This window comes from Phaenicophaeus curvirostris, chromosome 12 (genome assembly GCF_032191515.1).
Source record: "Phaenicophaeus curvirostris isolate KB17595 chromosome 12, BPBGC_Pcur_1.0, whole genome shotgun sequence".
Lineage (NCBI taxonomy): Eukaryota > Metazoa > Chordata > Aves > Cuculiformes > Cuculidae > Phaenicophaeus > Phaenicophaeus curvirostris.
The window spans coordinates 16,595,606-16,621,812 of NC_091403.1; the positions used below are offsets into that span (position 1 = coordinate 16,595,606).

At 40.6% G+C, this 26,207-nt stretch overlaps 1 protein-coding gene across 2 annotated transcripts in view; it reads right to left on the reverse strand.

The window, feature by feature from the left end:
• MYZAP (myocardial zonula adherens protein) overlaps positions 1 to 24,865 on the reverse strand; it is a 64,220-nt gene extending 39,355 nt beyond the window's left edge. For both annotated transcript variants that reach the window (XM_069866912.1, XM_069866911.1), the window contains exons 1-6: positions 24,783 to 24,865; positions 17,174 to 17,263; positions 7,088 to 7,246; positions 4,267 to 4,359; positions 1,763 to 1,876; positions 749 to 901 (exon numbers count right to left, since the gene is read on the reverse strand). In XM_069866912.1, the coding sequence (XP_069723013.1) occupies positions 749 to 901; positions 1,763 to 1,876; positions 4,267 to 4,359; positions 7,088 to 7,246; positions 17,174 to 17,263; positions 24,783 to 24,848 (675 nt within the window). In that variant the 5' untranslated portion in view covers positions 24,849 to 24,865. The remainder of the gene's footprint in view (positions 1 to 748; positions 902 to 1,762; positions 1,877 to 4,266; positions 4,360 to 7,087; positions 7,247 to 17,173; positions 17,264 to 24,782) is intronic.
• Between the last annotated feature and the right edge of the window lie 1,342 nt (positions 24,866 to 26,207).

Below are 26,207 nucleotides of genomic sequence, written 5' to 3' on the forward strand. Positions count from 1 at the left end.
GAGTACTGTATACAAATCAGTCTATTTTGAGCAATTTTAAGAGAGACAAAGGTTTCCAGAGGGGGAGGGACATTGGCTGGTTGTTTTTTAAATGAGAGTAAAAGAATACATTTGGCAGATGAGGGGAGAAAACAGTCAAGCTTTCTGGCATATGAAACCTTCCAGTCTGCATTTTGTTCCCTTGCACTTCTCTGAAAGAAATAGCTTAGTTCTCTTTCCAAAACTGTTACTGTTACAGCATATATCTGCTGCCCATATGCTCGTAAGACTTAACAAATTACCTATTAGATATTTTGCAATACCAAACAAACAAATTTAACTTCAAGAAATTCTTATAGCACTGTGTAGAGCTATAATATTACTTATGGCAGTGAATGCTAATGATCATTTTATGGCTTGAATTTTCACCTGCCAACATCCCTGAATGGTAATCCCATGTTATGGAAACATGGAGTGCTGTCAGTTGAGATTCTTTGTTATTAAAACAGTATTGATTCACAGGCATATATCAGCCCTAGGGAATGGTGAAGGCATGAAGAATGAACAACCCTTTACAAATAAGAACAAGAAACTGGGGCTTTGAGCTGCTTGGTCTAGCGGCAGGTATCTCTGCCCATCGCAGGGGGTTGGAACTGGATGATCTTTAAGGTCCTTTCCAACCCAAGCCATTCTATGATTTTATTACACATTTAACATACTCCTAATGCCCTTACTGTGCAATATTTTTAGGGTAATTTATACACCGCACCTTTAATTTCAGTAACTGATTTTCAATTTGTGCTGTTTCCAGTTGCTTTTGCTTCTCTCTCAGCTTTTCCATAGATTGCTCATGTGTATGTTTTAAATTCCTTATTTGTTCTCTTATATCAGTGTTCTCCAATGTAACATCCACTAAAGTTTTCTACAAGAAAGAAGCAAAGTGTATATTAAAAATCACAAATAATTTGGCGAGCAGATACAGACAAGAGATAATGGAACAAACAGAGCATTTAAGAGTTTCCTGACGTTTCAATGCAGTGTAAACAGTTCTGCAAGTTTTAACATAAAATAATGGGGTTTGTTATATTTAATTTGCTAGAAGGTATTTCCATGAGGAACATGCTCAGTGAAATCAAGTCCTGGAGCACTATAAAGAAAAAGAAAGGAACATGGATACATATCAGCATGAACTCTACTCCCAACAATCTTCCTTTCTTCTCTCCAATGGACGTGCTAAACTTAACAAATGCACTAAACCAAGAAAAACTGTGACGTACAAGAAAACAAGAACACTGAGTTGTTTGGCTCAGTTATGCGGGAATTTGGAACTCTTTAAAACAGAAAATTCATTCCTATCTTCTCCTTCCCCTTACATTTCACAGGTAGGTAAAGTCTCACAAGTGTTCAGCATCCAAATATGCCGTTTCCATTTCTGTTAACCAGGGAAGGTAGGAATAAGCCAGGAGACGTACCGCTTTGCACAACACAGAACAAATCACATTTTCACCTTAGGTATTTTGTAGGGACATGACTAGTGTCACTGTCTGCTGCAGATCGGTATCTCTTTATTGTACACTATTTTTTAACAGGCTCTTAAAAAACACAGGTGTTCAAATTTATTTTTTTTCTTAGTTTCCTAAATCGGCTGCCTTAGGTATCCAAGACAGTACTTCAGGGACTTGTTAGTGTTAGAATCTATATTTGTCATCCATGTTCTATGTAAGCTTTTAAATCCATGTGAGAAAAGGCAGTTGTCAGCTGTGAAACAGCTATTAAAATGTACCTGCAAGTCTATTGATGCTGATGTCAAGGAGCTGTTCATTTCACTAAAGCTATCTAAGGCTGCAGCCTGCACGCGCACATGATTCTCTAAGGATTCCTGATGAGCATTTGTCACCTGAGCAGAAAAAAAAAAATAGTTTTATATAAAATAATGATCAAGTTTACCTATTCTTGTACAGGGAGCTACAGAAGAGAGAGATGCCATGGTTAATTTTCACAGTACTAGGATGCTTAAAATAGACAGCCCTCAAATCATACTCTTGCACCTCAGAAACAAACAAAACTTAAAATCCAAATATGCTAACAGAAATAAGGCACAAGGATCGATGTTTATTGCTAGTCTAAATACTGTGAAAGCTGTTCTTTTAGAAAAGAAGAGAGGACACTTGGCAGATGTCTAATCAGAAATGTTATATACACAGAGTGCGTAGTTCGTAAAAAGTCACAGAGTCAGAAGCAGAAGAATGCAAGGAAGGAGGAAATGTAGAAAGGTTTGGGTGAGCTGTAGAATAGCCTTAATTAAGAAGGGCTTGACTAATCAAGTACATAAGGAAGAAACATCAAGACTTAAGGATGAAACAATAGGAAGCAGGTAGGAGGAGTCAGTAGAGAACTTTGTTGTGTGAAAATTTGTCATCTTCTGTTATGTGCACACACATACACTTAAAAACTGGAGGGGAAAAGAAAAGGCACAAAATGACATTTAAGAACAGACCAAAACCCAAGCAACGTAAACAATTATGAACCATCCAATAATTAAGAGAAAATAAAATGTTACTAGCATTTGGCCAGCCAACTCATCATACGGAGCCGATTTGTTTCTTGATAAAAACACAAGAACATTAGGGACTGATACAGAGAACAATTAGTGTTTAGTAACCAAGTCATACAGAGATTAGGACAGCACAGGGAGCAGAGGCAAGTAGTTACTGTTAACCCTTCATAAAAGTGTGCTTATGTGAAAACAGAAAAGCACATCAGAAATACTTTGGATGGATTAAGAAAGCTAGAAGATAAGAACTTGTGTGAAGCAACCCAGGCCAGGATATTGAAGTACAAACTTTAAACAAACTTTAGAAACAGACATAGTCCCAGAAACAGATGGGGGGAAAAAAAGCATAGATATTCAAAGCTGGAACAAACAGGATATAAAGGATTTTTAATAGGATCACAAAATAGTATGAAATATGGCAGTAATGTAAAAGCAAAACAAAAACCCAAACCAACAAATTAAAGCAGCATATATTATTAGGTAGAACAACATTTGTGCTTTCTTTCAGACGCTCTTAAAATAGGGGGTAGGGTTTCTCGTAATGTGCCATTTATGTCAGGAGTGCTTCATAAACCTCTAATTTGCTTCAGAACTAGAGGTTCTGTCAGAGCTTGTCAGAAACCCTTACTTAAGAGAGATGTTCAGACTCATGCAGGATTTCTACTGGTCTGACAGAAGATCTGGAAGTGCAGAGTATCACCACTGCTATTCAGTAAGTATCAGCAGCAGAGATGACAAAACTGCATCTGAATCAGCATTTGCCTATATGCATACTGAATAGGGGACTCACCTTGTTGGCATCGTTAAGACTATTTAACACAATTTATAGAAATTCCATTTTCTGTCTCTCCTCCTCAAAAGTTGGGGAATTTGTTTGTTTGTTTGTTTGTTTGTTTAAGCAGTTGCCACAGAATAGAAGTACCAATTTAACAGCAAGTTCTGGTCTTTACAAATAATACAGCATGGAGGGAACTGGCAGTCTCCAAATAAGGATGGCAGAAGGGCACAAGTCAGGGTCCTAATCCCCTAAAGTCAGAATGCATTTAATTGCCAAAGCTTCACCTGAACCAGGGCTGTGGAAATCAATGTTGAATATAAAACCTCCAGTAAGGTTTCAGGGAGAATTTTTGGACCAACAAACTCAGCAGTTTAACCTGAAGGATACTTCTACAGAGTGCAGCAGCTTTTCTTGCTAAAGCAGCATGATGGAAGAAAGAAAGGTCATCAAATCACCACTGAAAGGTTCAGTTCTGAACCAAAATGTAAGCAAATCTAGAACTGTCATAAATTTTGATGCTGAAAAGTACTGCTACTTCTTTTACCGTAGTGTTTAAACAGTACAGTCAGTAAAACAAAGCAAAATATGTTGAAATGATGCCAACTAAGCTCCACATTACTCCTAATTGTCTGTGTTATTTATTCAGTTCACCTGGCAGCCTACTGGTATGAACACCTCCACTAATTACCAAAACACACAGACAATCCAATCAAGACCATTCTTTTATTTCCAAGAAGCAGGCAATTATGAATTCCATATGTAAAAGCATCCCCGTCCTTCTTTACCTTCCTGGAGGAAAAAGTAAATAAATCAAAGTATAGACATCATATAAAACAATGAACTGGAGTGGTTTCAGAAATTATTTCTGGTCTGTTGAAGCAATAAAAAAAGGTTTCTAGATAATACTGGGACAGTTATTCTCATCTAGTTTCCCTACAAATGAATGAATACTTACTTTGAGTTCATTTGTTAGCTGCTGTATTTTTCGTTTCATTTCATCATATTCACCATACATTTTCTTTCTTACTTTTTCCAGAGTTGCTCTCACCTGGTGTCAGAAAAACCGAATGCCTTTATCAAACTTACTGACGATACTGTTTAGACTAGTAAAAAAACCAATTATGTCCTATGTGCTTCATTGTCACTTTAAGTAATTTCTGTCATTAATCTACCTTTTCACCAACAGCAATTTACTCTAACGAACAAGACAGAAACAAGTCTCAAAACTTGTCTGCATAGTGATGATACAAATACACATCTCTGAGTAATTTTAAACTTCCATGTATGCATTCTTCTCATGAGCACATACTGTAAACACTAGTTAAACATTTGCCTACAGTCTACCTTCCAGCTACGTAATTCAAACTCCTTCTTTTCACCTCACCTCCATCAAAAAAAGACTGACTGCAGATAACCTACGGCAGCAAGTTTACCTCATCTCAGCACAGGCTTGGGGAAGGAGCGAGGGGAACACGTCAGCAGGGCCTTGGACAACAGGGGGTGTGTCTAGCAACTCTGCAGTACTCCCTCTGCCTCCAAAAGAGAGGGGCATTAGCCACCAACTCTATGCAAAGAGTACGCATCAGCCTACCCAAACTACATGCTGAGTTTAAGATGAGAAACACAGAAGGAAGCTGAGTCCTGCACTTCCCCTCAGGAAAGCACCCCTCGCCCTACCCACACATATGTACGTGCACTCACACACACACCCCTTTTGCGAGGTACAAATTTTACTCAGATACAGAGGAAACCATCAGCAGTTCTGATGCAGCCCATCATTTTTGGTCTATTTAATTCAGCACATACGTGGGATAAGCTGAGGATTCTTGTTTAAGACTCTGCTTTTGAAGATGAAACTCATGTGCCAGACCAAAGATCACAAATTAGCACAGCTGTACACAGTTTCCACAAGACAGGAAAGCAAGGTCCAGTACATCCAGTACAATGTGTGCTCTGAGCCCAGAAGGCCAACCGTATCCTGGGCTGCATCAAAAGCAGCGTGGCCAGCAGGTGAGTGAGGGGATTCTGCTCCTCTATTCCTCTCTCATGAGACCTCATCTGGAGTATTGTGCCCAGTTCTGGAACCTTCAACACAAGAAGGAGATGGAACTGTTGGAACAGGTCCAGGGGAGGCTACAAGGATGATCAGAGGGCTGGAGCACCTCCCATATGAGGACAGGCTGGGAGAGCTGGGGTTGTTCAGCCTGGAGAAGAGAAGACTCCAACAAGACCTTCCATTACCTGAAAGGGGCTACAAGAAGGCTGGGGACAGACTATTTACAAAGGCTTACAGTGATAGGATGAGGGGAATGGCTATAAACTGGAGAGGGGCAGATTTAGGTGAGACATAAGGAGGAACTTCTTCACCATAAGAGTGGTGAGGCACTGGAACGGGTTACCCGGAGAAGCTGTGGCTGCCCCATCCCTGGAGGTGTTCAAGGCCAGGTTGGATGGGCCTTGGGCAGCCTGATCCAGTGGGAGGTGTCCCTGCCCATGGCAGGGGGGTTGGAACTGGATGGGCTTTAAGGTCCTTTCCCACCCACACTGTTCTATGATCCTGTGATGACCTCTTCCCACATCTTTCCCACTTTTTCTCAAAAGGATCAGGATCGTGAATACACAAGTAAGTCGTGCAGTTCCCCTGGTGTGACACATCCCTCCATGCCACAAGCTGGCTGTTAACAGAAATGGGCTGGGAGGTGGTCCCAGTCCCAGTAATCTGCACCAGGTACCAGGAACAGTGCAGCCTGCGAGCTGGACCTGCCACACGACAATTCTATCCCAAGACACCACCCCAGCCAGGCAGATAAATTAACCAGCCAGGTAGGAAACCAGCAGCTGAGACAGCTCATGTGCCTCACCTGCGCTGCAGTAGTAACACAGCCTAACTGCGAGTGCAGGAACTTGAGAGGAGTGAATGCTAGGAGCTAACAGACTGTGAGTAATAAAGAGAAGCAAGTGCTGAGAGCTAGAGACCAAGCAAATGTTAACAGCACACATAATTACAATCTCTTACACTGCTGGCTTGTAGCACAATAAGCATTGACCAATAGCTTCCTGGGTGGTGAAGGTGGATGGAAAGAGAAGGTCAAATTATTTGCCCTGGGCTAATTATGGGGTTATTGCCAAAGCCTGAGAGCCAAGAACTGACAAGCAGAGATGCTGAGTATCAAGCACAGAAACTGGCAGCATCAGAAAAGCAATTTTTTCCTTTCAGGAGAGCTTCTGCCAATTATGAAAAATGTACATGCACAGAGAAAGTAGTACAAAGTCATCCTTACTAGGCTGACTATTTTAAGGCTGCCCCAAAACATACCCAAGTGATTTTACTATGTCACCTAATTTAGAAGCATTTTCAAAAGAAGCATTTAGGGAGTTAGGGAGGGGGGAGGCAGAGGAAGAGAGGAAAGCTTATCCTTTCACGTGCCTGCTTACATAGTTTCTTCTGTATCACATTTGAAATGTGAAGGCCTAAGGACGGGGACCCCAAGATCTCTTTGGCAGTTTGCTGGCCCAGCTACAGCCTAGGCAGCAAGCATTAACAAGTACCACTTGACACAGAGACCTCGAGTCTGGAACACTCAGTTCTCAGGTATATAGCATGCTTTTTTTTCTAATTTAAATACTAACAAGGCAAGCCTTTGGCTTCAGAGTAAGTTCTCAATTCACATTCAGGTGTTGGATTAGACATCAGTCGTCCTGCATACACTCACAGCTCTACATGAATATATAGAAGGTGTATTTTGACACATTTTGAAGCTGAAAGCATAACTCACTTCTTTAATGTAATTCATCTCCTCCTTCAGCTGATCCGCTGACCAGCCATAAACCACCATTTCTCTCTTGTGGTTGTTGTCGGTTCGGTGCACAACACCATACACCATCCCATGAGAGAACTTTCCCGGAGACATGCCATTTGGTACGTGGTAGAGCTCCTTAAAAGTAAAAAAATAAACAGTTATTTTAAAATATCTTTAAACATTAAAAAGGTTACCTTAAAAACATAACAAATGAAAATACAGCAACACCAGACAAGGAGAGAGAGCCAACTTGAATGAAAGCACAACAGTACCTAGGAACACTGCTCCGCAAATGTTTCGAGGCCAAACTGTCAATCTTAATGTTTTTGGGGAGGTAAATGATCAATTTATAATTGACAGAGATGTTTAATTTCCACTGGTTTTAATGGAAGCTATATAGGCACAGCTAGAGACAAAAGATTGGATTTGTGCAGGGATAAGTAGGGGCATGTGAGAAAAAGTTATCTTGGCTTATTTTCATTCACCAACATATGCTACGTTTCTGCGTTCTTCCAGGGCATTGTCAGCTCTCACGGTTCCCTTTAAACTCTTGCAACCTCAGAATTGCTCCTCACTCCACAATCTCCCTGCTACAGGAAATATGAAAAAACCACAAGTTTAATCAAAAATTTTAGGAAGTTTTCAGAAGAAACTGAAATTACAACATTTTAGGCAAGGTTGCTTAAACAGAACTCAGAAAATATCTGTTTATCTTGGAGATAAACAAGGTAGAATTTCAGTTTGCATTTAGAGCTAACTAAGGACCTCCAAAGCAATCAAACTCTCATTTCAGGGCTGCATTTCTCTAATAGAAGTTGTAAAATGGACAACGTAAAAGCCAAAGCAAAACTATGAAACAGCATTCATGTGGGTATTGCAGTGGTATCAAGTATTGTAGAAGGATAAAACTTTGACAACTAGGTCTTGATAGGTTAATAGAAAGGCTGTTTCAAAGTGTTTGCATTTGTTATATTAACAATGTGCAGAAATTTGTAAAACATACTGGTAATAACAGTAAGTCTCACTTTAACGCACTCTTTGCGACAGACTCCTCTTATTCATCTCATCAATATACTTAGTAAGAAAAATATTCATGCGAACACTACGAATTATTTCCCTCAGCACATCTGCAAGGTCAGATGTAACCACCTGAACTGACTACTCATCTCCCCTCCCTTCCAATCAACCCAGAGAAACATCCTTCTGTAGCAATCCCCTGAAATGAGTCAGTCTCCAGAAGCACTCATTTCCTTTCCTGATTACAAAGAATCCAAATAAATAGCTTAGTTTAAGACACCCACATTACAGCCATTTGAAAAGAATGTAAAAAAGCATATTCCTACCTAACTCTGAATATCAGCTAACTAGGAACCTAAAATGACTGATGATTTCTGATTTGAAAGTTAGAAAGGCACAATCTTGGATACACAGCTGTTACTGCTTAGTTTTGCATGTTGTCTTTGAAAGGCCAGCGCCAAGGACAAATCACTTATAGGTAGCTTAGCTGAACTTTCTTTTGCGTGCTAAGATACCAAGATACAGGTAAATTTGAGAATATTTTCTACATTGACCTTAGAGTATGTTTGGGTTTGGGTTTTTGTTCAGTATGAAAATGAACAAAGTTTGAGATTCTTTACTAAATTAAGACTCTAAGCAGTGTCTAAATACTCTCTTTGGCACCAAACACAGACTGGAAGAGTTTAAGTTCACCTTGAATCCTGTGTTCAGTTCTGGACCACTCACCACAAGAAGGATGTTGAGACTCTAGATCGAGTCCAGAGAAGAGCAATGAAGATGGCAAAGGGGGCTGGAGAACAAGTTTTATGAGGAGCGGCTGAGAGAGCTGGGAGTGTTTAGCCTGGAGAAGAGGAGGCTGAGGGGAGACCACATTGCTCTCTACAACTACCTGAAAGGAGGTTGTGGAGAGGAGGGTGCTGGCCTCTTCTCCCAAGTGACAGGGGACAGGACAAGAGGGAATGGCCTCAAGCTCTGTCAGGGGAGGTTCAGACTCGACATCAGGAAAAAGTTTTTCACAGAAAGGGTCATTGGACACTGGCAGAAGCTGCCCAGGAAGGAGGTGGAGTCACCTTCCCTGGAGGTGTTTAAAAGACGAGTGGATGAGGTGCTGAGGGACATGGTTTAGTGTTTGGTAGGAATGGTTGGACTTGATATCCTGGACGTCTTTTCCAACTTAGTGATTCTGTGATTTTGTGATCTTATATCCACCTGCAGCTGCATCCCAGTCTCCAGTCCTCACCATGACAGTGATCATAGAATCATAGAACAGTTTGGGTTTGAAGGGACCTTAAAGATCATCTAGTTCCAACCCCCTGCCATGGGCAGGGACACCTCGCACAGCACGATGATAGCATCTGCAGTCTAAGGCAGTAGCACTTTGAAGTTGTAGCAGCCAAACTGCAAGGGCAATGGAAGAATAAATAGTTCTTTGGGTAAGGGAAGAAAAAGGAACAGCAAAATCTACTAGCCTTAAGAAAAATGAGTAAAGGTAGGCATTTGGTTTATATTGCGTCCCTCCCACATGGCACTGATCTTTTCAACATTGTACATCCTACATATTTTCCTTTACTGTATCATTAAAAGCTTAACCATTTGGCTGAAGCTCTGGGTGGGTGTGTGCAGGGCTGGGAGGGGAACAATCACAGAGCTGATACTTGATAAAGAACCAACAAAGCTATAGGCAATCACTTAAAAAGAAAGCCTTAAAACCACTCAATGGAAAAAATATTGGGCAACCAGCCCTACCTGTACATGACATCACTGCACACTCTGAAAACATTATATGCAAAGCTTCATATCTTGATAATCAGAAATTTCATATTTACATATTATTGGGGGGTTTGTTTTTGCTGTTTGGATGCGTGCAAACAAAAATCCCACGCCTGATATTTGAGAGCAGAGAAAATACAAAAACTAGATGGGGACATGACTCAAAACTTCTCTGTGTTCGTTTGCTTCCAAGGTTGTACAGTTTCTTTGATAGTTTCATGGCAGCTCCTCCCCTGCATCTAGATAAAGGGATTACATACAAGTTTCCATCTTCCTGATAACCAGATGAATAATCACTGTGATTTTTTAGAGGTTACTAAGGCGCCAGACTCTGAATCCATAAATGCATGCCCTTTACCCAAGATCATTCACTTTTTATGAGGTTAACAGCTGAATACCAGCAACTATCAAGACCCTTTGTGCCTCCAAAACATTAGCAGAATTGTTTAAAATGCTGTTTGCAAAGTTCAGTATGAAAATTATGACCAAGTTTCTTATTTTTAGAATATTATAAACACATTCCTAAGGAACGCACTGAAGCATTTTTTCCCCCCTCTAAGAAAGACCTACAAATTCAGACCAATGGTTTCTGCAGCTGGAGAATCACCCATGGCACTTACATATTTCACAGATGAACAGACTTAAATTTACATCAAAATGAGCAGTACTTGCAGGATTAAGTATGCACAAAGCTAGACTGGTTACATGTCTCTTGCAACAATGCCAAAATTGCTTGTTGTCTATGTTTGCAGAAGCCTCCCAAGATGCCTTTGTCACTTCTCTTTCAGAAGATTAAGAGACTCCCTGTCATCTGTTGAGTGTTCCAGTTCAATTATGTGCTACTTAAAATACTGGATATTGCCTTTACCCCCTCCTTATTCCTCCTTCGTATCACAATCCCCAAGCAAGTTAAACGTCCAGTACAGTTCTTGCTTGGTTTTAAAGCTGTGTGAACCAACAGCTATACAAATAACTGCTGATAACTACAAATAATTTCTGGAGTCTCTTTTCTTGCTGTTCTATTCCAGCAATGCTTACCTTCTACTACCTTTTCCACATCACAAAGGACTACAGAAAGTTTAAGTCAAATACTTTCCACTGTTTTCTTCTATGTCCCATATATATCCACCCTCAGAACTCATGACATTTCTCTAAGAATGTCCTTGCCTGTCTCCACTCTGATCTGCAGTGAGGCATCTCAGTGATGATAGCAGAATAAGAGAATACACCCAAGTACTTAGGAGTAAGTAAATACTGAAAAGCTAACCAGAAAGGTGCTTGGAGATGGAAGGTTTCATTAGATTACTCAGCCATTGTTGTTTAAGGTCAAAATATCAGCCAGCTCCAGAGTACGAGGACGCTCTGGCTCCCCACCTACCTATGTACTGGTTGCACTGAAACAAGCACAGGTGTTGCTCCAAATTGTGCTCAAAATCCCTTCTGATGTGAGCTGCTTATCTGAAAAGGCAGACTTTGCTTCAGCAATTTGTGACTACGTCTTCGTACCTATAGTCGGTTACATGACAGCCCAAGGTAACAGCAAGAAGGCATCGTGTTGATGCACACAGATACTACGGCAGCTTCCAGGAACATGTTTTGATTATGTTGCAGCAACAGTCAGGTTGCACTTGCTGTGCACACAGCACATACTACAGAAACGCAGACCGTGTTTACTTAATTAATAAATTTTTAAAGCAGAAGCCTACACCCCACAGTTGCAAAAGTCTTGCTAATTGCCACGTATCCTGTTTATGTCTCTGTCTAAGGAAGTAGTGCATGTACCATGAAACAGCTGAAGCAAATACACTTTAAAACCAAACCCTAAATATAAGTTGTTAGCTGCTTTCTCTATTACCCATGGTTTTATTTGTAGTATGTAAATAACACTGACAGATTATCTGCTTCCCAGTCTATCTCCATCAGTTTTTGAAACTGATAGCCTCGCACTTTATGCCTGCCTCAAGCAGAAGCACAGAAGAGGTATCTTATTTTGAGGAAAAAGGACAAATGATTACTACAGTCTGGTTTTAACACTAATATGGCCTTGAAATTTTGCTAAATCATGACCTTCTGTTTACTACAACATCTAGAAACTCTTCATTTAACCAGAACTATATTTGTTAAGTGAGTCTTCATCTTTTCCTCAGCTGCATTCCAGAAGGTTCTGAAATACCCAACTATCTTTTGCTTATTCAGTAGTTACACAGAGAACAAAAACATTTATGTTGTTACTTGGGCTACATATTTTCTGTTCAGTAAAATGAGAAATTTATAATATTGAGCTCACCAAGGAAAGTTACTGTGCTCTGACAAAAGGTAGCTACGTTTCTACATTTTTCATACTCCTCAACAGACTATGAAACCCATTTTATGTTTAGCGATGTTTCATAGATAAAGAGTATTAAAATACTCCTGGACGTTAGGAAATACCTACTGGACGTTAGGAAAAAATTCTTTACAGAAAGGGTCACTGGGCACTGGAACAGGCTGCCCAGGGAGGTGGTTGAGTCACCTTCCCTGGAGGTGTTTAAGGCATGGGTGGACGAGATGCTGAGGGATATGGTTTAGTGTTTGATAGGAACGGTTGGACTTGATGATCCGGTGGGTCTCTTCCAACCTGGTTATTCTGTGATTCTGTGAAAATAGGGAAAATATGCCAAGACAAAGACATGACTGTTCTTAAATTAATGACACTAAATAACAAGCATCATTTAACACTTTCTGACTTTTAAGCTCCTTGAAATGCAGCATTTAGGTCCCTATCTCATAAAACAGATGTGACAGGTATCGTATCTAATCAATGAAATCCGTACAGAGAACACCAATGTTTATCTACTACAAAAATAAGATACAACAAATACAGCAGTAACCGCAGAAGTGACTGGAATTCTTTCAGTGATTTTCATATAGTGCTGTTCTTAATGAAAGCGTCATTTAATCAGCACGCATCAAAAATGAAGCAATTCGTGCTGGAGATGCTGAGGAACGGTAACATCAGCCACCTGCAGCAGGTGAACCACATTTGTTGTAACACAGCTTCTGCTGTGCTGATGGGAGCAGGCTGGCAGCAGCAGAGAAAATAGGCACTGTCCTAGATTCAATGCAGCCACGTTCGTTGCACTTATATTCTTTGATCCAGGCCTGACACAAGTTTCTGCGTAACGCTCTCCATCACATAAGCAGTAAATTCCCCTTCTGGCTTCTTTACAGCCTACATTTTTTCTGGGAAAAACAATGTTTGCTATGCTCCTGTACTCTTGCTTGGGAAGCAAAAAGTGTTTCATCCCTTGGTTGTGATGCTTCAAAAATGTAAGAAAATCTTTTAAAAAAAAGAGTTTGACGATACATAGAGCCAAAGCACCCATTAAAGTTTAAGACTAAACACTGCTCAAACTCTGTGGAAAGCCACAAGGACAGAAAAGTGACACAAATTTCCAGAGTGTTATCTCATTTTCATTCTCTGGTCCATATGTCCAAATGAAAAAGAAAAATCTGCCTATACATATCTCCACATTCTGCCCTCAACCGCCTAGCTGCAGCTTCCAATGACACTTCCAAATTTAGCTATGAGAGTGAAGAAAGGGACTGATGGATAAAAATAAGCCCAGTCCCAAACAGGGACAATACAATTGTCTGGTAGTCCTTTATTATGCAAGACAAGGCAGGCTTCAGGACATGCAGATTTTGCATACAATCTGATGACACAATACTTCTTTGTTCTTCATGGTGAAGTAAACAGCCTCACGCTACTGTCATCCATTGCCTATCATTAACAGAAGTAAACGAACAAAATCAGGATAGTTTCAGATTCTCTCTACCTAAAGTACGAATAACTGAGAGAGATTTAGCTACTGCTAAATAGCTTTTAGCCTGTAAAAAGTGAAGAAACCAACAAACCAGTCTCTACTTGTGACTTCAGTTCTCATCTGTTTCTTTCAAGGTATAATACAAATATATAAATACAAATACAAAAATCCAACCTGGCACACTGGAGCACAAGTTCACTCCCCTTTTGGTTTCTGAGATCAACTTCTAGCTGTGTGCCATCTGCCAGCCTTCCACTAACGACAGGGACAGTACTGGGCATTACTAGAACAGTAATGCCTGCAGCAATTCTGTTTGTTTTCATCTTTTACACTGGTTCATTTTTATTTATATTTATGGCTATATAGCAATAATAAAGTCAGTCTAGAAACTTAATGCACTGATCCCGATTTAATGAAATACAGTGTGGGGTTTGTGCTAAACTTGGACTACAGTGAAAACAGCTAAACTCACAGCTACTAACACAACCAATCAAGAATCAGTTCTAATCCAACATCAAGCTCTGAAACAAGTTCTTGGGAGGATCAGCACTGTCAAGAGCTTCTGTGCTAGTTCACTAGCTAATTCTGCAAGTAAAACATTTCTTAATAGTACTGAGCCCCTAAAAGACTAAAGTAACAAATAGCCAGTAAGCCCTCGCTAGGTCACATTGGGGCAGCTCAAAATCACCTCCTTCTAATGAAGAAGCAGATTACAACCAAATGCCAACACCATGGTATATTTATAGTTTTCTGGCATTCCCTTTGCCACGGTGAGGTCTCTGCTCTCCTCCCTCACCAGCAAGCAGGCAGAGGCAGGGAAGTCTCTCTCTCTCTGGCACTTGTCCTGCCCAAACAGGCTGCCAGATCAGCCTAAGCACTCCAACCAAAACTGGACAATCCCACAGGTTACCCTTGCAGTTCATTGCCATAAGTCATATGAATATATTTTAAACACCAAAAACATTTTCCCTGTTCCCATTTTCTTAATACTTAGCATTTAAAGACAGCACAGAACTCCAGATTCCCACAAGAAGACCTGATGTTAACGATGATTCTTGGTGAAGCTCTATGTTATGACCTTAAAATGTAAAGTGCAAAGCAGAAAACTGAGCAGTTCCCTAATTTCTCTCCATTAGCCCTACTTTCAAGAAGGGAGTAGAGTTCTCATAGGATCATGCAATGACTATTTAACCTGTTCTTCTCAAACTGCTTCAAGCAATTTCACTAACACAGAGTCAGTTGACCAAGGGTGGATCAGCAGAGATACCTTGACACTCCTTTTAGGAGATGATTTTAAGTTCCCTTTATTAAATTTTGCAGTAAGAGAAGAATATTACAGCCTCACTAGTCAAGAGTCCTGTGTGCAGTAAAAGTTACTGCGTAACTAATTCAAATACCTAAAGCAATACATTACATAGACAATAAAAATCTACAGGTAATACATTACCGTCTTTTTTTAGAGACATGAGGAAAAAACAGTTCATGAATAGCGATTTTTTTGTAGCTGCTTCTATATACTGTGACTATACAATCTGTAGGGCTCTTTTTTTAATTGCAACAGGATGGTAAAGCACAAGTAGATTGCACAATGACTCTGTGTGTCTTAATTGCTATGAACTTGACTAATTAGAACCCATCTAGCTCTGAAGGCTTTACGTATGCTTTCTACAAGTCTATGAATTGCATAAAAGTACTGAACTTTAGAAGACTACTCAGAACATACAATACTTAAATTATGCACCATTTTATCGGTCTCAACTAAAAAGGACCCTTGGGCAGCCTGATCGAGTGGGAGGTGTCCCTGCCCATCGCAGGGGGGGTGGAACTGGATGATCTTTAAGGTCCCTTCTGACCCGAACTATTCTATGATTCTATGATTCTATTCTATAATTCTGTACCGGACCGTAAGATAAGAAAAATAATGCATTTATAACCTTTCAAATCCGCACCTTAACATTCTTTGATATAAAACCCACTTGCCTTTATTTGTATCATGTGGAAAATACAGCTCTCAGTAAATACAAGAGAAAAAACTGTTCACGTAAGAAAGTCACTACAAATTGTCCAAACCCCATCATTCACGCTTCTTTCTTATTACTACACTACTCAGCACAGTAAAGTGACTAAGCCATGAGTCAGTATCTATCCTCCTCAATAACAAACTCACATTCCTCTTAGGGCAATAGCCCATCTGCTTAGGCCAGTCTGAGGGTTTCTGCAATTGGATACAAACCCACAGAGTAAGTGGTGGGGGAAGCTGCTCTTAAGAGTGCTACAACTAAACACCTCTGCACAAAATGAATTATTACTATTTAATGGTAGCTCAAATTTAGTCTGCATGAAAGCCTTTCTAATCCATCCTGTAAGTACCTTTTATAGATCCTCAAGGACCTATTATTCTGCCAAAGCAGTGCATGAAAAGCTGAGTGTATATAACATTCCTGCACAAGAAATCCCTGATAAGGAATTTTTATCTTTACCATTTTACTTGGCGTTTATTTTTATTGCTTTAAAATGTTTCTTGTTGAGTCATTTTACAGTAACTTTTGCTTCTGAATACCACTAAGAAATGATTTCAAATAAATCCTATTGTTGTTTTGTTTCCTATTATCATATTGCTATTCAGACACTGGATCTGGTAAGTGCAGCCAACTTCTTGTTTGATTTTAGCTTATCAAAGTATAAGTGTGGTGAATTTGTGGAGCCTGTCCAGCTCCCGTTTTTAGTCTCCATCCTTAACACAAATTAAACACAAATTAAACACAGATTTATTGCTCAAAAAAAGCTCTTAAAGAACAAGTTTTGCACCAAAGCAGCTGTAAGACTTTTTTTTTTAATGCCCTTCTGAACCCTTTTTCACTTCGGAACAACTTTGAGTTCTTTATTTTGTATTTCTTATTAGTACCTCACACATTACCAAAATCGGCCAACACAGCAAAACATCCAAGGCCTGGCCAGCTCCCATACGCATTAAGGCTCAAATCTTACACACATGAAACATAAAGCCTACATGAAACATAAAATGCCCTTCAAATGAGGATCTGCTTAATGCAAGAGCCTGCCCTTGATGGCAGTTTCCTCCTCTTTAATAGATGAACATTAAATAATCAAGTCTTAGAATCATAGAATGGTTTGAGTTGGAAGGGACCTCATCTAATTCCAGCCCCCTGCCATGGGCAGGGACACCTCCCACTGGACTAGGCTTCCCAAGGCCCATCCAACCTGGCCTTGAAGGCATCTCAGTCACAAATAACCTACAATCCCTGTGCTGTTCCTCTGCCACTCTTCTATTTTACGTGCAGTTTTGCCATCCCCAACTCCAAGGCTCAAGCTCAAAGCTCCCAGCTGACTTGCTTGGCTTCTGAGATTACTGGGCTTTGGACTCCCAAAACAACTAGTATCAGCTTCTGTGGATGGCAATATTTACTCCTTGTTTATACTGAATTTAGCTTTGATTCTTAAAACTTACATTTTTCTTTCTTTCAGGTTCCTTTCCTCCCTGTTCAGGTTGCGAGCCCTCATCAGGCGGTACTGTTAAGCGTAGCCTACAGACATTCATCTGAAAGAAAAACAAAAGCTGGCTTTTAGATTTAAGCGTTACCAAAAAATATTTTAATAACTTGCTTTACAGAATGAAATCTGCCGACATTCAGCTTTTAATTTGCTATTTTCTACCTTCTCCCACAATTTTCTGCCAGAAGATTATTTTTTAAAGGTCAGAGGGGATTTTAGCTGGCAAGAAATAATTCAAGGGCGTCCTCATAACTACATACCTGAAATAGCAAAAATCCATTTCAATCAACATGTTCCTATGTACGCAGAAATGACATTGAGAGCAGAGATAACAGAACAATGAACATAATTTTCTAGTTTCTCAGCTTTGTTTGCAGATTTGGTATACTTTTCACGTTCAAAAGAAATTATTTAGAAGCGCAAAGTGTATTCTGGAGTGAATGCCTCTTCTCTGTTCAGTATATACTCACATATTAGATCCTGGGATATCTCAGTCCCGCAACTGCGCTGAACATGAATACGAATATTATTGGAATCTGATACATACAAGCTGTTCGTAAAAAAAACTAAGCTTCAAAATGCTTCAGAGAAAATTTAAGAGGTATTGTTTCCTATCTGATTTCAGAAAACCCATTCTCTTGTTGAGGACGCAGGCCAACAGGATTGATGCCTTTTAATCTCCAATTGCAGTTTGCCTTGCTTTTGGCTGAGAGATATCATACAAGAAACTTGGTTAAAACTTTCCGTCTTAGTCCTAGTCATGAAACATTTTTGTGGAAAACAACTATAAGTCCTGAATGCAGTACAGCAAATGAGGAAATAATAAATTTGCCTGTCCAAATTTGAAGTTGCGCAATACCTTCCCATGAAATCCCAGCTGTTGACACCAAGCAGGGCTTTTAAAGCTCTTCCTCAAAACATCTATAATATCTCTTTCATGACTACTGTGGAGCATCACCACTGTTCTTCTACAGCCCAGCATCTCATCTGATCTAGATCTCTCTAGTTTCTCCTAACTACTCGCCTCCAGTCACACTGCATGTGTACCTTCTCTCCTAAACATACCTTTCCATTGCACTTGCTCAAGCTCACAGCTCACTTCTTTGTCATGGCACTTCCTTTTGCTTTGCAAATGGCAATCATGTTTTGCTCACAGGCATTCAGAGCACAGCAGCAAAGTCCTTTCCAGAGATCCCAATTTTCCTATTCTACAGCTCACTTTTTCCAGCTGTCCCCCATATCAATTAGGCTAACTTGACTTCACTTTCAAGGCTGTACACAAGACAACTTCAGCATCATGACAAGGATTCCCATTTTCTCTGTTTCCAAACAATGGACCTTTTTTAACTTTTTAAACAACCTTCAACTACTTCTTCAGCCCACACAAAAGCAATTGGAAGAATTCTCTGCAAGTATCTGCCACAACTTCACTATTTTTCTTCCATGGTTTCTTTAAAACTCTTGAGAGAAGGGATGGACAGCGTTTAGCCTACTGGTCCGCTTCCACTGTATTAAGAAAAATGCTACTTTGTATTGCCTTCCATTTTCCTCTCTCAGTTTGGTCTTTTTGGTCTGCAATGCCTCCTACTGATAAAGAACAATGTCCTGAGATAAAAGTTCCTATAAAATACGTGAGTTGTGTCCGCATTATAAAGAAGAAAAGGAAAGTCTATAAGAAGATCAAGGTGAAATATAACCTTAGACACATCTGTGGATGATGCTACTTTTTGTGCGTGTTCCTCACCATTAATTCAATGTTCAATCACACAGTAGCAAATGTAGAACAAAAAGGCACAGAGAAAGGTGACGTAACCCCCCCAAAAAAACTGATTATAAAAGCAGGTTATCCTTCCATATTTGCTAAATAATTCTTAAACACTGAAATTAATTTTTAAAAAAATGATAAATCCTCGCACACTGGTTTTTGACACTGATTGCCTGCTATGCTTGTGCTTCTGAGAACACCACTCTCCCCATACACTGCAGAAGCTGGAGCTGCTTCCTGCTTAAAAGTTAGTTATATCAAGATATATTAATAATAAACTCATCAACTTTGGAGCTTATAATTAATACCTTTCCTCACCTATTTAATTTCCACTTCCCCCTGCTCTTTCTTCCCATTAGCTTAGCAAGGCTCTTTCCATTTAAAACATGCCTGTTTACAACAAGAAGGGAAACAGGGTCTGGCATTCCTCCATGTAGAAAAACAAAGAAAGACCAGAGCCACAAACAGGAAATAGAACTGAATTTGTGCTGTGTTGTGCAGGAAGTGATAGATGAAGCCAACTTCTTCTTACATGGATTTCAAATGAAGGAAAAATGGACTAAAAGGCATAAAAGGATTGTTAGGAGAAAACATGAATAATACTTCAAACAGATAGATAATGACTGGCAACTCAAAGTCAGCAGAAATGGAGTTGTGTATGATTCCCTGGAGCTGGCAAATAGCTTGCCTGTAAGTCAGTATGGGACAAATTACAGCCAACATACTTACAGATTCACAGTGCAGTGACTGTAAATAAGTAATTATCCCTGTACCTGCATATCAGCTAATGAATCATGACTGCCTGTCACATTACAGCGACTGATGTGTTACAGGGTTACTATGAGGGAAATCACAGAAGCCCAGTGCAGATGGCAGTCAAATCGTAGCAACCAGGTTGGAAATACACATTACTAAAAGGAGTTCGTTGAGACTAAAACCACCGTATAATCAAAAAGAAACTTTTTCTTGCTCTTTTCACATTGCCTTTCCTGCTACCCCCTTGAATCGCTTCCCTGCCACCATTTCCACGCTAGCTCCTTACTTTTAAAGCATCTCAAAGCAGTATCATATTTTTGGCAGTATTTCTGACACAAAATAAAGTTTTAATGCTTTACTTTATGGCCTGTTGCATGCAAATGCCAAACAGAGGATGGCATTAGCAATCATCTATGGATTCCAGCCTTGAAGTCATGCCCAGTGAGGCTTGTACAGCACTGGCAAAGTACCATCCAATTCCTCGCTAAGATAAACTTATACAGGTTGTACTCTTGCTGTCGTTTATAACAACAGGGCTTTCTCAGCATCCTTGGAAAAATAGCAGCAAATGTATAAGTAGTCATTCTCTCCTACTCCTCCTGGGCCTCAGATGATGCCCTCTACCTAAGGACAGAATTACAGACCAATCTATTAAAATTCAAGAACACTAGAGAGACTGGAAGGGAAAAACAACATGCACAATCTTTTCCTCTAACCTCCAGAAGCAACTATGAATACTGTATTGATACTGTTCTTCCTATCCAGCGCTTCCTGGAGGAACAACATGCTATACCATTTACTGGCAAGTTTACTTGACCAAATGAACGAGCAGGCAAATGCTTCTGCAACAGCAAAACATGCCTGCAGCGACGCCTTAAAATGGAAATGAAATCCTAACAGGAAGAACCCCAACTCAGTGCCAAAGTGGCAGAATAATGTGCAACTGAGGATAAAGGAATGATTTGCAGAAACACACTGGGTGCTGCAGAGAGAAAGCAGGGAGGAGAATGAAAGAGAACTTCCCTAGCAGGGAAGAGGCTGTGATTCAATTTCCTTCAACTGCTGACTGCCAGGAAGAACCAGAGAGGAAAAACAAGGGCAGGCTTCCACCTTGCCTTTATGTCATCGACACTGGAACTTTGTCAGCATAACTTTTCAAAAGAAGTGCTGGGTATCAGAACCATCAGGTATCAAGTTTTCTAGACTATTGGATTTTAGTTTGATGTGAAGCTTCTGTAGCTTTGGCAAGCCAGCAATAAGTAATCCTAATTGTGGCAACATTTTATGTTCGCTCCTCACTTTTTGACACCAACAACCCACGAGCAGTACTTCCAGAGCTCATCTGACATCATCTGTGAAACAAATACACAGGCAGGAAAACAAAGACTGACAGGTTCATCCCGGCACAACACCAGACAGAAGAAGTTTGCTGAGTGCAACCAAAATTAACAGGTGAAGACGTGCTCTTTTAGCAATTTCTAAGAGGATAGTGGGACAGCATAGACGCGAGCCAATCTAGGTTAGTTAAAAATGCTGAGAATTCATCGCCCAGATGCACAATCTACATTCTTGTTTACCATCCTACTCAAATCACTAGGGTGCAACTTAAAACAAATACAGACAACAGTTTGAGCAATGTTCTTCAGCCTCTTCTTCCCACCTTCTATAAAACAAAGCACCCAGAAAGGCATTGAAGAGACAATAATTACAGAGCTGGCATTAAAATAACGAGCAACTAGTAACCAAAGTTACTAGTCCAGCAACAGAAAAATATACACTGTTCTACTAAGGAATAGTCCCGTTCTAAGATTTTATAGCTCTCCCACAGGTTCAATAATTATCTAGTTTCTATCAACTACAGAGTTAACATCACCAGAATTTAATACTGTTAATCTTTCTAACGCTTGATAATATAATCGTTTGGGGATAACAATTCGCTGAGCAACTAACTGTTAACCTACCAGCTCAATGGCAAAAAGATCACTCCCTTTGCCCAAGAACCAACATTAGTTCTAGATTTTTGAAGGTGAAAGCAGAAAAGGAGCGTTTGATTTCAGTCCTAAAAACACAGCAGAAAGCACTTTCTTTGCTCATTTATATGTTGATTAGGCTGGTCCACTTATGAAGTCTCTGCTGCGAGAGATTCCCCACACAATTAAAGGGCACTTTTCCTGTGACCACAGGCACACAGGAATGTGACAAACATCTTTAATTTATTCAGCAGTTAATCTAACTGTCTTCCTCCCCTCTTTTGACAACTCATGGTAAGGGACTCGCATTTCATAAAAGCAAAACAAAGCAGCAGCTTCCCAGTGGTTTTTATTTGCAAATTAGGTTTTTACCAGTTTCCTTAAGAAAATTTTTCAAATCACATAATCCCCAGGAAATGTATCAGGGGGATGAAAATAAGAAAAGTATCACTTAAACACAAGTTTTCTTAGGTTCAAATTCTTAACACTAAAACAGGAAAACTCAATGAAACATGGAAGACATAAGGAACATAACTAAGATAAGTCATCTTAATTTTTCCACATATACGAGCAATTTAATTTTTAGGAAAGCCAGGGATTTTCTGTAGAAGAGCCCAACCCTCAAACTATTATGTAAAACATGTCAACATTACATTCTTCATTGTTTCAATTATAAACTCATATTTTTGGAGCGTCAAAATAATCACTGAGTAATTCAAGAAGCATCACAATCACACAACTGTATTTCTTCGTAAGAAGAAACTTATCACTTATTTTGATTTATTTCTTCACATGTGGAATCCTCACTCACAATAAATGACAGTGCTGTGATTACAGCAGCAAAAAGGGGTATTTAAAGCAGGGTGGCTGTAAAGACATTCCTGACGTATCTGCCAGAGTTTTAACAACTTTTTAGAAGCATTTCCCAACAGATTAATCACAGAATAGTTTGGCTTGGAAGGGACCTTAAAGATCAACCAGTACCAACCCCCGCCCCCGGCCCCGCCACGGGCAGGGACATCTCCTACTGGACCATGGGCTCCAAAGCCCCATCCAATCCGGCCTTGAACACCTCCAGGGATGGGGCAGCCACAACTTCCCTGGGCAACCTGTTCCAGGGCCCCCCCACTCTCATGGTGAAGACATTCCTCCTTATGTCTAGTCTAAGTCCGCCCCTCTCCAGTTTAACCCATTGCCCCTCGTCCTATCACTACAAGTCTTAGTGAACAGTCTCTCCCCAACTTTCTTGTAGCCCTTTCAGATACCGGAAGGTCATTATAAAGTCTCCTTGGAGCCTTCTCTTCTCCTTGGAGCCTTCTCTTCTCCAGGCTGAGCATGGCCCCAACTCTTTCAGCCTGTCCTCATATGGGAGGTGCTCCAGCCCTCAGATCATCCTTGTAGCCTCCTCTGGACCTGTTCCAACAGCTCCATCTCCTTCTTATGTTGAGGATACATTATTATATGTCTCATTTATGAAGTTACAAAGAAATACATCAGTAAATCATATTCAAGGAACTGTTGATAAAAATAAGTTACTATTGCTATCTAAGTCATTACAGTTCCCAAGAGATTAATGCGTTATTGTATGTCTCATTTATGAAATTATGAAGAAAGACATCAGTAAATTGTATTTGAGGAACTCATGGTAAAAATAATGTATATTTGAACCCAAAGTATTCTATTATTCTATTGACATGTAAATCACTCCAGTTTCCCACAGATAATGCATTATTTTGTGTCTCATTTATGAAATTACGAAGAAAGACGTCAGTCAATCCTGTTAGAGGAATCAATGATAAAAATAAGGTCCCTTTCAACCCAAACCATTCTATGATTCTACTGCCATCTAAATCATTACAGTTCCCAACAGATAATGCATTATTGTATATCTCGGTTATGGAATTATGAAGACAGGCACCAGTAAATAGTAGTTGAGGAGCTGATGATAAAAATAAGTTACTATTGCCAGCTAAATCGTTACATTTCCCAACAAATTAATACATTATTATATGTCTTGCTCATGAACTTACGAAGAAAGACAACAGCAAATTGTACTTGAGGAACCGATAATAAAAATAAGGTCCCTTCCAGCCCAAACTATTCTATGACTTTATTACCATCTAAGTCATTATGGTTCCTGACCAATTAATGCATTATTATATGCCTTGTTTATGAAATTACAAAGAAAGACATGAGTAAATCCTATTTGAGGAACCAATGATAAAAGTAAGGTCCCTTCTAACCCTAAGTATTCTATGATTCTATTGCCATCTAAATCATTAGGGTTCCCGACAAATTAATACATTATTATATGTGCCATTTATAAAGTTAGGAAGAAAGACATCAGTAAATACTACTTGAGGAACCAACGATAAAAATAAGGTCCCTTCTCACACTAAGTATTCTATGATTCTATTGCCATCTAAATCATTAGGGTTCCCGACAAATACATTATTATATGTATTACAAAGTAAGGAAGAAAGACAACAGCAAATCGTTCTTGAGGAATCGATGATAAAAATAAAGCCCTTTCCAACTCAAACTATCCCATGATGCTACTGCCACCTAAATCATTACGGTTTCTGAACAGATAATACATTTTTATATGACTGGTTATGAAGTTAGGAAGAAAGACATCAGCAAATCATACTTGAGGAACTGCTGATAACAATAAGGTCCCTTCCAACCCGAACTATCCTAGAATTCTCTTGCCATATAAATCACTAGTTCCCGACAGATGATGCATTATTATATGCCTGATTTATGAAGTTAGGAAGAAAGACAATAGCAAATCGTACTTGGGGAGCCGCTGGTGACCACCAGGTCCTTCCCACCCGCCTGCCCCGTGTCCCCGACAGATCACGCAGAGCCGGGGAGGGCAGATTCCAGCCGGCTCTGGGGGGCTGCGGGCTCCCAGCGGGGTCTGCGCTGCCCAAACCCCCCAAACCCCCTTTTCCCTTTTTCCCTTCCCGTCGGCAACGCGCGCACCGAGCGGCAAGCGCTGCGCGGGGGAAAAGCGGGTCCCGGGGGTCCCGGGGGTCCCGACACCTCCCTCCCCCGTGTCCCCCCGGCACCTTGCGCCGCTCCGGCCGCCGCGGGGGGGTGGCGGTGACCGTCAGCCCCGAGCTGTATCGCAGCATCGCGGCTCCGCTCCGCTCGCTGCCGGGCGGGGACCGGACCGGCCAATCGGGGGAGCGAGGGATCGGCCGGGCCCAACGCCGCCCACAGCGGGCACCGCGGACACCCCGCGCCGAGCCTCCCGCCCTCCCAGGGAGGGAATTCCGCCTTGTGTCTGCTCTAACTCTGCCCCCCCTCATCCTGTCACTACAAGTCCTTGTAAACAGTCTCTCCCCAGCTTTCTTGTAGCCCCTTCAGGTACTGGAAGCTGCTCTAAGGTCTCCTTGGAGCCTTCTCTTCTCCAGGCTGAACAACCCGAGCTCTCTCAGCCTGTCCTCGTACAGGAGGTGCTCCAACCCTCTCATCATCCTTGTAGCTTCCTCTGGGCCCGTTCCAACAATTTCATCTCTTTCTTATGTCGAGGATACACTATTATATGTCTCCTTTATGAAGTTATAAAGAAATATATCAGGAAATTGTATTCTAGGAACTATTGATAAAAATAAGTTACTATTGTCACCTAAATCATTCATTTCCAACAGATTAATGCATTAACAACCCCAACTCTCTCAGCCTGTCCTCATATGAGAGGTGCTCCAGCCCTCTGATCATCTTTGTAGTCTCCTCTGGACCTGTTCCTACAGCTCCATCTCCTAATGTTGAGGATTCCAGAACTGGACACAATACTCCAGATGTGGTCTCACAAGAGAGGACTAGAGGGGCAGAATCCCCTCCCTCCCCTGCTGGCCATGCTGCTTTTGGTGCTGCCCAGGACACGGTTGGCCAGTGCATCACTGGCTCGTGTTGAACCTCTCACCAACCAGCAAGTCCAAGTCCTTCTCCACTAAGATTCATTTTCGAGGTCTAGAGAGTGAGCATCCCTTATCAGCCCTGGGCGAGGTGAGGGAATGATCTCCATCAATCGTGTGCAGTGAGACAAGAGCTGGGACAGAACAGGATTTCCCACTCACCTGTCTATGGATACATTTTCCCAGAAATCTTATACATACGCTATTACTCTTCAAGGTCTAATTTTAATTGTATGCAATAGTCAAAACTCTTGCTAATTTGGAGTTGGCTCCAGTTCTGCCTGACCTTGCCTTTTAAGATATGTGCAAACTCCAGACAGAGGGGCTCCAGAAGGGACATCTGCTCAGCACAGATCACACTGAACACCAGGCGTTATCTTCAAAGAACAAACAGTATCTGGAAAACACCGTTTTAAAGACAGCGTGTTCTCAGAGGGACATTCTGTCTAACTTCCAAAAAAACACAGCTGCTTAGACAAAACTTAACTGTACTTAAGCTTAAATCAAAATATTCTATTTGGAAATATTCCACGTATCCTACCAGCATGCTCCTTCCCTCCCTGCCCTGGGTCT